The 16,579-nt window shown below is 50.7% G+C and overlaps 7 protein-coding genes across 7 annotated transcripts; 2 read left to right on the top strand and 5 right to left on the bottom strand.

The window, feature by feature from the left end:
- Positions 1-300: 300 nt before the first annotated feature.
- Positions 301-3,332, top strand: N7519_000789 (glucan endo-1,3-beta-D-glucosidase; the record flags this gene model as incomplete). Its single annotated transcript, XM_057287567.1, has 7 exons — positions 301-501; positions 561-843; positions 899-1,041; positions 1,096-2,820; positions 2,882-2,943; positions 3,000-3,259; positions 3,313-3,332. The coding sequence occupies 7 exons, from the start codon at positions 301-303 to the stop codon at positions 3,330-3,332; spliced, it is 2,694 nt and encodes an 897-aa protein (XP_057153650.1).
- A 508-nt stretch (positions 3,333-3,840) lies between these two features.
- Positions 3,841-4,872, bottom strand: N7519_000788 (uncharacterized protein; the record flags this gene model as incomplete). Its single annotated transcript, XM_057287566.1, has 1 exon — positions 3,841-4,872. The coding sequence occupies one exon, from the start codon at positions 4,870-4,872 to the stop codon at positions 3,841-3,843; it is 1,032 nt and encodes a 343-aa protein (XP_057153649.1).
- Positions 4,873-5,273: 401 nt separating this feature from the next.
- Positions 5,274-5,994, bottom strand: N7519_000787 (40S ribosomal protein eS8; the record flags this gene model as incomplete). The annotated part of the gene is made up of 2 exons (XM_057287565.1): positions 5,274-5,802; positions 5,921-5,994. 2 exons carry the CDS (start codon positions 5,992-5,994, stop codon positions 5,274-5,276), a joined length of 603 nt encoding a protein of 200 aa, XP_057153648.1.
- A 747-nt stretch (positions 5,995-6,741) lies between these two features.
- N7519_000786 (DUF2470 domain-containing protein) lies at positions 6,742-7,380 on the bottom strand (the record flags this gene model as incomplete). Its single annotated transcript, XM_057287564.1, has 1 exon — positions 6,742-7,380. One exon carries the CDS (start codon positions 7,378-7,380, stop codon positions 6,742-6,744), a length of 639 nt encoding a protein of 212 aa, XP_057153647.1.
- Positions 7,381-8,012: 632 nt separating this feature from the next.
- N7519_000785 (uncharacterized protein) lies at positions 8,013-8,471 on the bottom strand (the record flags this gene model as incomplete). Its single annotated transcript, XM_057287563.1, has 1 exon — positions 8,013-8,471. One exon carries the CDS (start codon positions 8,469-8,471, stop codon positions 8,013-8,015), a length of 459 nt encoding a protein of 152 aa, XP_057153646.1.
- A 960-nt stretch (positions 8,472-9,431) lies between these two features.
- N7519_000784 (uncharacterized protein) lies at positions 9,432-10,255 on the top strand (the record flags this gene model as incomplete). Its single annotated transcript, XM_057287562.1, has 2 exons — positions 9,432-10,111; positions 10,249-10,255. 2 exons carry the CDS (start codon positions 9,432-9,434, stop codon positions 10,253-10,255), a joined length of 687 nt encoding a protein of 228 aa, XP_057153645.1.
- Positions 10,256-11,062: 807 nt separating this feature from the next.
- N7519_000783 (putative plasma membrane phosphate transporter Pho87) lies at positions 11,063-16,222 on the bottom strand (the record flags this gene model as incomplete). The annotated part of the gene is made up of 7 exons (XM_057287561.1): positions 11,063-11,208; positions 11,265-12,387; positions 12,444-13,644; positions 13,796-14,133; positions 14,940-15,347; positions 15,420-15,806; positions 15,890-16,222. 7 exons carry the CDS (start codon positions 16,220-16,222, stop codon positions 11,063-11,065), a joined length of 3,936 nt encoding a protein of 1,311 aa, XP_057153644.1.
- Positions 16,223-16,579: the final 357 nt, after the last annotated feature.

Here is a 16,579-nt window from a genome sequence, read left to right as displayed (position 1 = left end):
TATCTATATTGTACGGACCATTCACAGCAAACCGGCTCGTGTATTGTCCTGACCTGGACCTGAGTGTTTGAGATCCGAGGGGGTATAGCACATCTCCTGGAATCCATAGCACATACTTGTAAGTTTGCTTTTCTCTTAAGTTGCCTGTCCCCTTTCCCAGTTTCATCTCGCATTTTGGACCCCTCCGAAGTCGTCTGCCCTCAAGTGATTCATATCCGATTGGATTGGATCGAGAATAGCACACAGACTGCCTACAATCTCCGCGTGTTTAACATTCGTGACGAGATCTGGCTTTTCACCATGGAGACACGCTTGAAATGGAAGGCTACAGCCTTGCTAACTTGGCTTCTAGCCACAGAAATCGCCCACTGTCTCCCACGTGTGAGAAATGCAGTAGAGGCTACTCTGCAAAACACAGCTACCGAGTCTGCGAGTGCCTTCGAGACTCAATATCCACCTTCGAATAGTGAAGATAGGCTCCTTATTCCCGAGTCTCACCCAGTACGTCTCAGAGAAATGTGCTGCATGGTATATGGCATGGTATTGACATTTTGGACTAGGTGTATCGAGTAGGCCTGCAACAGGACGGACATTCGTCACAGCAGCCTTTCCCGCAGTTTGACGTTGCCCGATTCGTTGACGGCTTGGAAGATTTGTTAGGCTCTGGTGGTGATAGTACTGCACCAGCACCGACTGCGTCAACACAATCTACTGATACAGGCAAATCCGACCCTATTCAAGCGACATCTTCGGCCAAACATCCTGAAAACTCAGCGCTAATTCCTACAGCTGGATCTGTGACAGATTCACCGCAGGCCGACCCAAGTACTACTAAGTCAGACGGTATGATTCAGCATGAATTGTTATACCATTTTGCACATATTCTAATGCTTAGTAGAGCCTGTTCAAACAGGTTCTTCCCCGGTTGCATCAGATAAACCCAAAGCCATGCATGGCCAAGACATCTTCCAGGCGGTTGCGACTGGTCCTATCCCCGCTAATATCAAGTCTCGAGATGACCATCCTGTGAAGAACGAGCATGTAAGATAATCCCAAATTGGAATACGCATCAAATATTCTGACATTGTATCATAGGCCAATGCCACTGACCCTATTGCGACGAATAAGTTCTATGCCGGGCTTTTCCTGGGCACTCAGACCAATGCTACCTTTACTCAGCCCTACTCTTTGGCATGGTCCAAGGGAGGTGGCTCCCTGAAGAGCTGGGGTATGATTGTCTCCCATGTCGAGTCTCACTTGCTCGCATACGGGCCTCCGAACAACAAGATCCCTGGAAACCCAGTGCAGTACTACATCAACCCAGTCGGCCTTCAACATCTGATTCTCTCTGCAACCGAGCTTGGCCAGTCTTCCATCATGAACGTCGAGCAGCCAAAGGCTTTCTCAGCCCATGCTGTGCTCAAGAGCTCCGCAGGCTCGGCTCAACAGATTACCTTCCCCGTTGTCCAAGGCATGGGCTACGCAACAGCTGTGTACAATGACCTGGAACCCCTTATCGAAAGTGGTGTTTTCTTCCGCAAGGTCGTCAGTGCCGGTTCGCCTAGACCCGGCATCTTCAAGTACCAAGTTTTCCTTGATGATGACACAACTTGGCTTCTCTATGCCACTCCGGCTGATGGCAAGGATCCGAATTTCAAGCTAGTCTCAAAGACCAATCTTCGTGGTCCGAAGGGCTTTTCTGGTACTATCCAAGTTGCGAAGAATCCCGCAGGCAAATCTGGCGAGAAGTTTTATGACAACTCCTCTGGTGTGTACCCGGTGGCAGGAGAGATCTCCGGCTCTCTCAGAGACGATGTGGGCACCTACACGCTCTCTTGGACCAAAGCCGGAAAGGATATCAAAGGTACTCCTCTGATCATGTTCGCCCTACCCCATCACGTCCACTCCTTCGACAGTGCCACCAAGGGCCGTATCACCGATATCCACCTTCGCACCACAACAAAGGGAAATGCCACTGCCGTAATCGGAGAAAGCTGGACTATGGTCGAGAAAAACCTCCCCATCGATATTGGATTCGCCCCGTGGTCAACCACCGATGGCAGTGTCCACGAGCTGTCAGCCGCAGCCCAGCACGCCATTATCCAGGCTGCTCCCCACGAGCTCAAGCAGAACATTCCAGAACAGACAGATCTCAACAGCATGTACTACAGCGGCAAGGCGTTGAGCAAGTTCGCAACGCTAGTGTACACGGTCAACCAGCTCGGCAACAACGTCGAGCTAGCCACAGACGCTTTCCAAACGCTCAAGAAGTCCTTCGATCTATTCGTGCAGAACAAGCAGCAATTCCCACTCGCCTACGATACCATCTGGAAGGGCGTTGTCTCGACCGCCGGCTACAACGGCGATCTGAACCAGGATTTCGGAAACACCGCGTACAACGACCACCACTTCCACTATGGCTACTTTATCCAAGCAGCCGCCATCATCGGCTCTCTTGATCCCAGCTGGCTGGCCGCGAACAAGGAGTGGGTCAACACGCTTGTTCGTGATGCTGGTAACTCTGTTGCAAATGATCCCCACTTCCCATTCTCGCGCTCGTTCGATTGGTATAACGGTCACTCGTGGGCGAAGGGCTTGTTCGAGTCTTTCGATGGCAAGGATCAGGAATCTACCTCGGAAGATACTATGTTCGCGTATGCGATCAAGATGTGGGGAAAGACGACCGGCGATGCTAGCATGGAAGCTCGTGGCAATGTCATGTTGGGTATCCTTGGCCGGTCACTCCATAACTACTTCTTGATGGAGGATGACAATGTCAACCAGCCGGCGAACTTTACTGCGAACAAGGTCACAGGAATTGTAAGTACCGTCATCATCATTCCATGTCTAGACCGGTCTCGATACTAACATACCGAAAAAGCTATTCGAGAACAAGGTCGATCACACCACTTACTTCGGCGCCAACCTCGAATTCGTCCAAGGGTGTGTACACCACCGTTCCGCTGTTTAACTCTGAAATTTGCTAACAAGCACCATAGTATCCACATGCTACCACTCATGCCACACAGCCCCTTCACACGACGGAAGGAGTTCGTGCGCCAGGAATGGCAGGCAATGTTCGCTGAGAATGCCTCAACCCCGGCTTCCAAGGTCGAGGGCGGATGGAGGGGTGTGTTGTACGCCAACCTGGCCCTCATTGATCCCAAAGCGGCGTGGGAGTTCTTTGCCCAGCCGAACTTCGACTACAGCTGGATTGATGGCGGTGCTTCGCGTACTTGGTACCTGGCCTTCGTTGCTGGTGAGTCTTTTGGGTAGATATGGTGTCTTTGCGGGAGCTAATAAACATTATAGGTCTTGGTGGTGCCCCTTAGGGTAAATTCGAGGCTTATCTTTTACGATATGGAGTTGGGGGGTAGTTTGCTTATGATTATTTCTTTCGGCCTTATGATTTGATTTTTTATTTGCTTCTGTTTCTCGATGGTCTTACTATGGTGGTTCAGAGGGTTTTTCTTCGTAGCTATTTCTTGTGTTTTACTGCGTATATATAGAAGAATATAGTTAATGATTATTAGGTAGACACTATCGATCCCAACTTCATCAATTCTCAATTCTGTGCATACTTATTTATTCTAAGGGCTAGCCTTGGTAAATATATATCCCAAATACAACCCAGTCCGATATTCATTCTTCTACTACCAGCTATTTGCACTTTGCATAGAACACTTTATTCATGATATATATATATATATCTAACCGAAAATCTATATGAAAGACCCCGAAATAACCGCCAAACACTAAATCTCGTCCATACATCTCCTTCTATTTCTCTCAGCACCAGCACCATACTATATCCAAGAACCGTTCATAAGATACTTGAACCTATCCCCCAGCAACAGGAAGCTCCAAATCCACCACCCACGGCGCATTCCTCGCCTCATACGCGACCGTCATAATACTCCCATTGACAAAAAGCGTCTCCTCCCCAACCCGCAGCGGCCGATCCGCCCCGGCACTAACATCACAAAACGCGCCCCGATTCTCCAGCATTTCCTCCGCATCCGTCGGCACATCCTCAAGCCTAACACCACCATCTCCACCCGCCTGATCATCCCACACCCCACGCTGCGCACCCCACCCTTCATGAATATGACCGAAGAGATGCAGTCGGGGTCTTGCACGCCGCGCCGCACGAAGGAGATTCTCACAGCCAACGTTCAAATCCGGCGGGACCTGATCCAGGACCCCGGCAGGCGGGCCGTGTGTTAGTAGGATGTCGATGGCCGGGTAATCGGGGATTGGGTTCTGGGGCTGAGGGAGTGCGGCGGGGGCGGGGTTATAGCGGTCTTGATCGCGGGGGTATGCGAAAGCCCAGTTGTAGAACTCTGGTTGGTAGGGGGAAGCGTAGATGGTGAATGTTGCGCCTGTTGACAGGGTGAAGGAGTGGATTCCTTCTTCTAGGTAGATTATTCCTGCGTTCCGGGCGGACTCGCTTGTCCAGAGGGATTTTATGGAGCGGGCGTAGGATTTTAGAGAGTCTTTGTTTGGGGTCTTGGTTGAGGAGGTGCGTAGGGTGGTTTGGAGGTTGTCGTCTGATAGCAGAATGGATTCTTCGCCTAGTTGCTCTGGGCGTTGGTGGCGGGTGTAGCCGAAGGTTGTGAAGTATTCTTCGTCTAGGGTTATGTCATGGTTGCCTGCTATTACGAGCTTGAGCTCGGCGTCGGCGTCGGTGAGCATGGCGATCATTGCTTCGTGCTCGACGCGGTACCCCACTTTTGTGAGGTCGCCGGCGTGGAGGAGGATGTTTGCTTTTGGGAGAGGGTAGCGGTAGGCATGGTCTGTTCTTTGGGGTGGATGTGGTGTGCTTGTGTGTGTGTCTGATATCATGCAAATACGGGTTTTGATGGTTGACATGTTGGTTGATTGAGGGAAGGTTGGGCTGTGGGGGATAGACGGATAAGCATCGAGCTCGGGCTCGGGAAGCGCCCCCGGAGATTTGGTTTTCCCAAGTACACGGGCTGTCCAACACGTAACTTGTACTCCGTACTGGTTACAGCGATAAGTTCTATGAGAACAAAAACAAATTGAAACATGTTCTTCCTCTGGAGTCTTACCCAAGATTATATTCCTCAATACTTGTATACTACGCAATTAGAAATGCAATTACTAAAGAAGACATGAAACTAGGAACAATTCCCCATGGATTTGACGGTTCAGAGCTTTACAGACAAATTGCATCCTGTGGATGCTCTGATCATGACATAGCTGAAACTCCGATCCACCCGTTGCAACAACCGAATATTTTATTTTTTCGTTTACTTGCGGATAGCCTTCTGGTAGAAAGCAAGCTCCTCACCCTCCAGAATGTAACCGTCACAGCGGCCGGACTGGCCGGGGCGGGAGGCGACAACGGCGAACAGACGACCGGACTCGAACTGGCGCTCGATAGCGGACTCAGTCTTGCCGGACTCAGCGAAGCGGGCAGCCTGCTTCTTGGCGACGGAGGCGGACTTCTTCTCCTCAGTAGCCTCAGTCTTCTGCTGGCGTCTACGGCCGAGGGGCTGGCCGTAGTGGGCCTCGTACCACTGACGGAAGGGAGCAGCGTCGATCTGGACAACGGCGGACTTGGTCAGGGTGTTTGTGCGGACCAGCTCGTTGTTGGAGGGGTGGAAGGACACTCCAATGACACGGGTCTTGCGGGAGATACCCTCGGAGCCCCACGAGAAGTTACCGGAGTCGAGACGGAGACCACGGAACTTCTGGTTACCACCACGGGTGCGGACAAGGTGGATGCGCTTGGAGCCAATACGGGTGTTGGCGGGCTGGCGACCCTTCTCGAACGCTCTGTAGGACAAAGACATGTAAGAATCTGTAACTGGTATATCGAATCCTTTTTTTCTTCTTTCTTCTCCCTCCAATTGAAAGAAATATTCGATCTCATGCTGGGTTGATAGAATCGTACCTCTTCTTGCGGTAGTGAGAGCGCTTGGCACCGGTGGCGCTGCGCTTGTGGCGAGAATCCCGAGAAATACCCATGTTTGCGATTGATGGAGGGGTCTAAGTCGACGGACACAAGTTAGATGTTGTTGATTTTGGGTGGACCTTGTGCAAGTTTTTCTTTTTTTCCCTTTCAATCCTTCTGTTTCGTCGCGAGCACCGTACAAAATCAATCTTCGAATATCCGAATAGTTGGGCGACAGTGATAGCGGAGTGGTTGTATGACCGTTGAAAGCGAGATAGGATCGAAAGTTGATGTGGAGGAATTGAATACCGATGATCGAAATTGATGGGCGCAGCGAGCGAAACAGAATTTTTCGAAAGAAACCTTGCAGGAGTTGAGATAGCCCGATAACTCACCTCTAAATGTGCAGCCCTTCACCAGAAACACAGATTAGTTGTCGTAGGGTTGTCGTGGGAGTTTGAGGTCGTGGAGTCGCTGAATTTCGCAGGGCGCACTGTGTCGCTCGCTTGTGTAGTGCCCTAACCGGCACTAGGCCATATTGGGATTAGTGGCTCCAGTCACTGGATAAGTCACTAGATCAGTCAGGTGATTTTATATAATGACTCAGCACGCAGTCACGTGCTGCTACCTTGATCTGGACGCGGCTCGATCACGATCTGACATTCGAGCCATACCTATTACATCCCAACGTTGTACAACATTGCACCTCCAATTGTCTATTTCCAGTTATTGTTGCAGCTACCTGAAATCCATACATTACAAATGATCGGCTTTCTCTGCCAGTAATTGCGTCTGTTACCATTAACTGCCTATGCTACCCTCTACTGGCTCTTGCCATTCTTCGCCTTCTGCTCCTTCACAATCTGCCTAATGCGCTTGAACGAACCGTATCCCTCAACGAAACACGACGCAACCCACTTCCACCATAAACCCGACAGAGCAGGCACATTCAGGGGCCTCAACTGAGTCACAGCCAGCGCGATGGTCTCGACGATATGAATAGCCACGACGTACGGGTGGAGGATGCAGACAATACGCGGAAACCAGGGAACGCGCTGGAGACCCAGGTACTCGTAGAGATCCGAGCCAGGCTGCAGATTGCTGCGCTGGAAGCAGGTAACGTAGAACAACAAACACAGCACGAATATCACGGCCTCAATGCCGCGTGGGGCACGGTACTCTGCGAGTGTGATCTCGCTGCGGCCCAGACGCTTTAGGCTCTCCTTGTGCATGGCGACCATTCGACCACGCGCCTCCGAGTAGTCCTTCATCACGGGTTCGATCGGGACACTGTAGCGAGTACCCTGAGCGGTGATGATCAGGTTTGAGGTGCTGATTTCTTCCAGTTGGGCGTTTTTGGCTTGAGTAGATGTGATGCCGCAGTAGGCTTGTAGGAATAGTATCAGAGAATCTTGGTGGTCGGCATTCATGTGCCTGATGATGAAGTCTTTGGACGACATGGTGACGGTTGTATTGGGAGTGTACAGTGTCAATTGGATTGAACTTGTATAGAACAAGTGAAACAATTGGGATTTGAACCGAGTAAAGAAGAACAGCGAGTACAATGTAAGAGGGGAGTTGGTAACACAACGGGGATAGTAGAAAATGCCAAGACCGGGGCCTCGGCTTCACAGTTTCCGCCATGACACTTTACACTCATCACCACACTATATTTCACTACACTACACTAACTACATACACCACTTACTGCTGCACTGGAAGGGAAACTCCATTCAAGTGATTGTCCAAGGAACATACATAGCAGTATACACGGTATATTGCACCCCCTTGGCCCTGCACGCCGACCAGGAAAACCATTGCAAAAAAAAGGAAAAAGACCCCTGAACAGACAAATCGAAAGATATTAAAATCAAAACATGGCTCTATGAAAAGCTGCATCGAAGCAATTGAAGCATTGAAAAAGGACCACTCGTGACGACGTTGGATCTTCGTGATAGGATTGGCAATGGAACCAGAAATGGGTGATCAAGCCCTGTTGTTGATATGAAACGCGATCAACTCCTAATCCGGTCTTTGAGCAGACATTCTCGAAGGGGGTTTGGGGGCGAGGATTGTATACCTCAGTTATTACTTACATGAGAGCTAAGGTGAGGTCTCCGTGAATGCGCGCCTTGAGCTCGACCTCGATTTCCAGATTCAGTTCCAATCTCAACTTCATGCCTTCCTCATCCAGCATTGATTTCTCCTCCTTGTGGAGGACGTCCATGCCGCCTGAGGGCTTGAAGTTTGAGTTTTCGTTCGAGTACGGCTGCACGGCTTCGTCGTCGGAGTATTCATACTCGTCTGAGCCATAGTCATCTTCGTCCGTGTAGCCATCGGAGTCGTCTTGAATGGGTTGTTTCTGTTTCTGCAGTGGTTTCTTCTGCAGTTGTTTGTTCTTCTGTGTCTTGGTTTGTGGTACTTCCTCATATTCCTCGTCGGTATAGTCGTCGGTGTAGTCATCGGCGCTGTCATAGTCTTCGCCGTCGGAGAGGTCCTCTTGCACGGGGAACTTCTTGGGCTGCTCTTTGGTTTTCTCAACGGTCGCCATGATGGATGTGATGGATGTGATGAGACTAGATTATAGAGTATAGAGGTAGGAAGATGATCAAAAGAAAAATGTATAAAAGTAGAAGGATATCCTAAACATAAACCAAAAGGGAAAGACAGGATATGATAACAAGGGAAAACGGCACATATCAAAAGTGCGGGACATGACGTTGGAGGCTGTCCTCCAACATCCAACCTCCAACTTGCATGATCGTCATTTTCAGACATAATATCGGCGTAGGCCTGATAACCGTTGACAATGGCCGTGTCCACAGCGAAAATCCACCGCAAAAAGTCCGGAATCTCCTAAGTGGCCAACTGGATATCCGCCTCATCCTGTCACGATCCGTGGAAACAAAAGCAGACTCGTGGCCTGAACCAAATGGGAAAAAAAAAAAAACCAGGAACAAGTAATTTGCCCTCTCTGTCTGTTTCATTGGCTAACTGCCTTTCTACGGGCAATTTACTGTGAAGACCTTGACGTTGAGTGGCGTCATGCCCCCGTCTTACGACTACTTAATCTATTTCAGTGGAGAATGTCAATGCACCGAATTCACCGATATCCAGTCTGATTGGCGCATGAAACTCGGCCACTGCATATTATTTTCCGATGTATACCAGGTTGCTCCATCTGCCACGTCTGGATCCTTGTCCCGGACGTCATACCTCTCATAAGGGTCCCCCTTGCTAGAGAGTCTCAGCACATTTGATATGGACCCGAGAACCACAGCGTCTACCATCTGACGTCGGAGGCGGTTAGATTCTATTTACAAGGCCCGGTTTTATCCAAGCCTGGCCCCTCTGATGATATAAACGGTTGAACAATCTACATCATTCCAACTATACGCACGATTACATAGTTCATTTATTAACGCTTGGTCCTTCATCTTCTCGAATCGAATCAATTCATATTCCCCTCATTTCCCCTCCTGAACAACCTTCTTCCTCTTTTATTTCCACCATGTCCGATCAGGAACAACCTCCCACTCCTACTCCCGACTCAACAACCACAACCCCCAACAAGCCCAAACGTGCCCCGCCCAAGCTAGGCAAGAAGTCTCCCGGCAAACAAGAACAAACCCCTCCAGCCTCAGAACAAGACCAGGACCAGGACCAGGACAAGCAACCACAAGACGAGTCCAAACCCGAAGAGCCCGTCAAACAACAAGAACCGGACTCCGAGCCTGAACCTGAGCCCGAACAAGAAGACGAGCCCGAACCCGAACCCCAACCCCAACCCAAGCCCGAACGCCGTCGTCGCAGACCTCGTCCCCGCCAAGAATCAGAAACCGAATCCATCGCACGCAGCGAAATGGAACCAGAGCCCAGACCCCGTCGCGTCCGTCGCCAGCGCCAGCCACAGCAACAACAACAACAAAACGGCAGTCCGCTCGGCGGGCTTCCGGGTGTTGGCGGCGTAGATCAGGCGGGCCAGCTCGTACAGAACACAGCCGGGAATGCCCTGAACGGGGCGACTGGTAGTGCGGGCAAGGCTGTTGGTGGGGTCCTCGGTGGTGGTGAGGATAAGAAGGAAGATGATGGTGGTCGGGATGAGCAGCTTCGTCTGCGATTGGACTTGAATCTGGATATTGAGGTTCAACTCAAGGCGAAGATTCATGGTGATTTGACGATTGGTTTGCTGTTAGTATTTCCCTTTTCTTTCTTGTCTTTCCCTTTCCGTATACCTGGTCTTGTTGTCCATAATAACCCTAATCCCCCCGATGTGGCTCTAACTTGACATACTTTCTGTTGGTGCATTTCACTGACTAACGATCTAGTAATTAATCTTGCTCTTCAGAAAATAGAAAAGAGTATATACCTCGCCTCTATATCTGCTTATTCTACCATCTCGATGAACCCTGGAGCATCCGGGGCTCCGTTGTACGGGTAATCGGGTGTGTCTACGGATACCTTCAATGACTTGTTTATGCCTTATGTTACGGTGATGCACGATGCATGGTTGAATTTTATCATTTCGTTTTTCATGTCTATTTCCTTTTCATTATATTTCGTGTCTTTCTTGTCTGCGGCTAGGCCATCTCCCTAGATCTGGCCTGCCTGTCCTGGTGTCTTTGTGGTATACAGTGTACCTTTAGCTTTTAGTCTTATAAAGTATCTGGTCTGGAGAATTGGAATAATGAACTAGGCTTTTGTGTTTATTTCTCTCCAATGATGCGGCGTAGATTGAAAGAAGTAATGTACGTACGTAGTAAGATCAAGACAAGGAAAGAGAATTTCCCAGACCTTGCACAGAAGATCGTATCTTAGACGTCATGCAGACGTTCATCTTTTGAAATTGGCTTGAAGTCTGAAGTTGGACAAGTGTAACTATCCTCATATTTGGTTGAAGCCATCAGAATGAAAGATATGTGCATTCAGACACTATTATCATCTATGCAAGCCAACCCCAGCAGAAACCCAGGAAGAAAATACATACAAGAAAGAAGATAACACCGACAAATGGAGAAAAAGGTACTATGAGTCCAATATATGTTCTTTTCTCTTTGTTTATGCCAGCATATGATCTAACCCAAAAATTTGCAACCCGCAACTCTTCCAAAATGTCACGAGACCATCCCATCATCCCATGCCCTACAATCCTGCAACATACATCAGTCCATATCCAAGAGTGACAATCACCACAAAGGACATGAGACTGGCCGGGATACCGCGAGTCAGGAAATGGCGGACTTGGAGATATCGCTGGCCTGTCTGAGGTACTTCGGTCATGATAGCAGCTAAGAGGAATAAGTTAGCAGAGAGCTCGATCAAGTGAGCTGAAGGAAGGACATACTCATATTAGGGAATCCACTTGTTGGCAGAGCCATCGCAACAGAGCACATCAAGGCACTGGCCATGACCAACAAGTTGGGGTGAGGGTCCTCCATGCTAACGCCGATCTGGCGGACAAGTGGGAGGATGATAAGGGCAGCGACGGTGTGAGAGATGAAGGTGGCCATGACAATGATGAGAGAAGAGAAGACCAAAAGGACGCTGTACAGGCTGAGGTTCTCGACGTGGTTGGTGATTCCCATGGCGATGGTGTGCAGCAAGCCCGATGAGGTGACGGCCTTGCCCAGACACAGACCACCGGCGGCGAGGATGATGATTGTCCAAAGGAAGTTGTTGAAGTCCTCTTTGTTGAGGATACCGGTGCCGAAGAAGAGGACGAGAGGGATGATGGCGATGACACCCATGTCGCCGAAGATGTGCTCGAGCTGGTGGCTGGCGCACCAGAGTATAATCGTTAGGAAGGTGACAATGCTGATGAAGGACTGCATGCCGGTCCAGCGGTCCTTGACGGGGCGGATGGGCACCACGGTCGCGTTGCGGCCCGGGCGGAATGTCACCAGCAGCAGGACCCAGATGAGTAGAATGGAGATGATGCAGACGGGGAGGGCGATGAAGAACCATGTGCCCCAGCTGATGTTCGGCTCCATGTTCTGCAAGGCAATGATGTTTTGCGGTGAGGCAATCGGGGACGCTGCACCGCCGACATTGGCGGCTAACGCGATACCCAGCACGAGTGCCTTGGCAAAGTCTGACTCGGGAGGCATGTTGCGCAGCAAAGGTTGGATGATCGAGTAGCAGAGCACGGGGGACGCAACATTACTGATCCACATGCTCAGGAACATGCTCACAAACATGTTGGTCAACAGCATCACAGATGGCTTCGAGCCAGCTTTGCTTAGCACGAACATGGCCATACGTCGTGCGATATCGTACTTGGACAGCGCCGCTGCGATTGAGAATCCGCCTAGAAGCAGCATAATCACAGGAGTCCACATCGCCGCGAACACCTTGCCAACTGATTCCTTAGGCCCCAATCGCGTTTGAGGCTCCTCGTCTGACCGCATGATGCCTAGAGTCACGACTAGGAACGGGATAAGAAGCGAAGTGACAAACAGCGGAATAGCCTATCACTTGATGTTAGCATTCAATATGAGCAAGATAAACGAAGAGTATCCCATACCTCAGTGGCCCACAGGATACTAACGAGGACCAGCATAGCCAAGCAGTTCTGTTCCTCGGGGGTGTCCATTATGTTCAAGGAAAGTAATACACCAAAGATGGCGATACTAAATACCAGCGTACCAAAGCTTAAGCTGCAAAGCCACACCGGGAACTGGAATCTACCAAGCGGCGTTGACATCTCCTGAGTGGGGATCTCGTTCTTGTCACCCTGGCGCCGTGCAGTGGCTGGGTCCTCATCGCCGCCCAGGAGGGTCCGGCGAATACCAACATTGGCGGCCTGCGCACGACGTTCGATCTCGATCATCTCACGCCAAACAGTATTCCGTTCCCAGACGACATGCTCGCGCAGATGCAGACGCAGCTCGCGCCTGGCAAACTGCTTGTTGTTCTTCGTGACGATACCCGCGTACACACCCTCCACGTTCTCAATATGCCGGTCGATTTCAGCCATAGTGCTGTCGGTGAAAGGCGGCGCGGGATGGACAACAGTGGCTAGGTAGTCTCGGCGCAGGCTGCGGTCCAAGGTCTTGTCATACTTCTTCAAGGCCTTGGCGAAGCCAGTCTTGTTCAACTCGATGAAGGAGCGAAGTTCGCAGAGTGAGACGTAGCATTCGATCAGACGCTTCTTCAACGATATACCGGTATTGTATAAAGCGAGGAAATCCTCGTCGTTGAAGACCGACTCGTGCGGTTCTCGCGTGGTCGACTGTGCAAAGTAGGAAGAGTCCGCCAGATCACCGTACTGGTCGTCCGTGTTAGACTCGCCATCGATCGACCGCAGCAATCTCCGGCGCTGTGGGAGGGCCGTCGGAGACCGGTCGTCGTCGCTATCGGCACCTTCACCTTCATCGTCGGCCATTGAGTCGTTGCTCACAGCACTGGACCGGCGGCGCGAGACAGAGCCATGACCGTTGCCACGGCGGGAGCTTGCCTTGATGATTGTCTCGCTGACGGGGTCCATATCGACACCATCCGTCTCAGAAAGATATACATCGGCGTCTTTTATGAGCTCATCGGTGAGTTCAAAAATCTCCGCTTCCTTCTTCTGATAGAAAGAACAGATCTTATCCATCTCAGCATCGAGAGCCCGTTTAAAGATTGCATCTGGGTTACTCGGTTGAGCACCCAGCAGCGGAGCGGACTCTACATCTGTGTTCGGTCCCTCAACGCGATTGACCTGTTTCTCAAGGGTGTAGATCCTGACCACGATGCAACGTTAGCACCATTACAAACAATTATCCGATCCGATGCATCGATCCCGTGCAATGTGACACCAAATTAGATCCCCGAATCTGCACCACACCATCACAACCACAAAGCCGAAGACCGATACTCAAGCCAACAACTTACAATTTCTTCAAATTGCTGTACGCGATGTAGTTCGAGCTCCAATCGGGCACAGCATTAAACTGAATACTGTGCGAGAACTTCATCTTGGCTTTGGGATCTGGATCGACGTTCCCGTGCGATGCGTTGTGAGCGCGACGTCGGAGAGCCTCAGCCCAGAACCGAAGACGAGAGCCCTGGGGTTGGCCGGGCTCGAATTTCTTCTCCTGCGATTCTCCAACGATACCAAGGCCCGCAAGCGGCGAGCTGTAGGCAGGGTCTAACCGCCCAGCGCTATCTCGATATTGGTCTGAGCGAGCGGGGCCTGATGCGCGTGTGGTGGCTGTGTGGGAGGGATGGTACTCGACAAGTTCAATGGAATCGGAGTGCGAGGGGGGAGCCACCGTCGAAGGAGGCCGGAGGATAGTCGGCCTAGGTCATTCAAGGAGCAGAGAGAGACGCAAGAACGAGGGGAATGTAGAAGTGGCCTCTATCGTGAGTGGGGTCGCGAAGAGGGTCGAGAAGTCCGGGAGCTTGGGGTTGCACTGGCAAATGATCAAGTCGGGAATGATCTAACGCAGCACTTCGCTGATCGGGGGTGTATGATGATCTGGTTGGAATCTATTTCGGACTGTAGACACGTAAATATTGAACGTATTGACGCTTTTTTCTCCTTCCGACTCCAAGAATAGTTGCGCTCGAGCTAAAGCTGTATATTAGGTAATCGTGCTGCTTGGCGGGGGCCTATATCAGACGATGTTCTATACAAAGCACTGGGAGAGCTGCCACGGAGAACAAGATGAGGTTGATGTATAGAAGCAATTGATATGCAAGATGTACAAGTAAGTTTAATTCAGGGCATGTGGCCTCCAATAATAGAAAATGTAGCACTAGGAAGCAAGCCGCCATACCTATATAGGGCAATGATCTGGAGAGATCATAAGCCACATTTAAGAACCCTGTCGCATATGTCAAATTCAAAGGATTATTGACATTATGTAGCAATTGTCTCGGAGAATACAATAGGTCCCATGAAGAATGAAAGTCAATTTTCTTTTTGACCGGACTATATAAATGTACATAATGCAGAAGTGCTCAGAGATACAAGACAAACCCCAAAACCCAGATAGAAGAAATACAAGCCCATAAGGCCAATTTAGCGACGAACGTTAGCATTCAAGTTCGCACGACCAGAGATACCAATCTTGTGCTGCTGGTCCCTCTTATCCCAGACACCGCTACGACCCTCAGCAACGGCCACCACCTCAGCCGCAACACGGTTGGCAAACAGCGCATCGCGGCGCTTATCAGATGCATCAAGGATCCACTTAATCGCGGTACGGCGGCGCTGGCGCAGAGTCAGCGGGTGGGGGATCTGCACGGCAGTACCACCACCAGCGATACCCTTCTGCTGACGAATTCGGAAGAGAGGCGCCACGGAGTCGACGACGAGAGTGAGGTAGAGGACGGGGTCTAGGGGGAGCTGGGATGCTGGGGGAGCCCCAAGGAGACGGCGACGAGGGTTAATCTGGGGAGGAGAGGCAGTGCGGAGGTGATCCAGAACGAGAGACATGTTCTAATGTTCAGTTAGTCAATTTTCTCACGCCCTCGCCGAACGTAAGCAAGAAAAGGAAAAAGAAAGTCATACCTTCTGCGCCTTGGTCAATTTCCCACTCTCCATCATCATCTTCGTGAACTGATCCTGCAGGGTATCGTAGCGCTTGCGGAAGTTCAACGTCTTCAGATCCTCCGGGACAGCAGGAGGATCGAACTTGAGCCCAGGGTTCTCCTCAAGAGCCTGACCCTGCACCTGCTCAATCATGCTAGCCAGCGCAGCAGCAGCCTCATCACTAGCGCCCTCGAGTCCAGGCACATTAGGAGGAATAGGGTTAGCCTCGTTGTTAGGCTCGCCCTGCACATCAGTCATGAGACTCCGAGCCGAAGTCGAGAACGAGCGCGAGCCACCAGACTTCTTCAATGCGTCCCGCATAACCTTCGGCATGTGTTTCATAGCATCCTTATCGCGGCTGAGGATCTGTTCCACGAAACACAGTTAACAACCATATCCAGCCAAGACCTCTAAGCCCTGTGATTATGCATTTATGCATTCTTGCTCACCTCCTCAACAGGCGACCCCTGATCCAACTCCGGAGTAGAAGGAATACCATCACAGCGCTTTTCCTTATCCATGATTCGGGAGATTTCGCTGGCCTCCTCGCTAACATCGGGCAGCTGATCGACAGTCGGGAAAGTCTGCTCATCCGGCTGAGGCTCGACCTTCTTCGAGCCATCGCGCGAGGAGTTCCATCGGCGCTGAATGGGTAGTGACTGGACGGCGCGGAGTCGGACGGGGCTGGCGATACTCCGGGGGGAGGACAGTGCGGGAGTGGTTGATTGGCGCAGGGCCGAAACGGCCTTGTTGGCTGTGAAGAGGTTGAGTCGGGGCGGCATATTTGCGGTTGTGTTGGCCCCTGTACAATTATTGAGACGGGGGAGATTAATCGGCCTGTTTTGGGAAGTTTGCGGTCTCGAGTAAATTTCCGGGATAGCTTAGTCAGCGCCAAGGATTTCGATGAGGTCGTGAGATGTACAACTGATGGAAACAGAATTGAGAGGTGATGGATGCAGGTGGATAATTAGTCTGAATTATGACAAAAAGGCTAAAACTTAAGCTTGAATTCTCTTGATCGTCTGCTCGGGTCTACAACAGTGTGAAGGAAAGACTTTTCCTGCTGATTTCAAGTATTTAGCGTAGATATATTTCCGCAATGTAGAATGATGTCAATATAAAAATCCATCAACTGATTC

Source organism: Penicillium mononematosum, assembly GCF_028829835.1.
Source record: "Penicillium mononematosum strain IBT 11891 chromosome Unknown utg000001l:1.0-4488741.0:1.0-4491989.0, whole genome shotgun sequence".
NCBI classification, from domain to species: Eukaryota; Fungi; Ascomycota; class Eurotiomycetes; order Eurotiales; family Aspergillaceae; genus Penicillium; species Penicillium mononematosum.
This window is presented reverse-complemented; position numbering and strand designations above follow the sequence as displayed.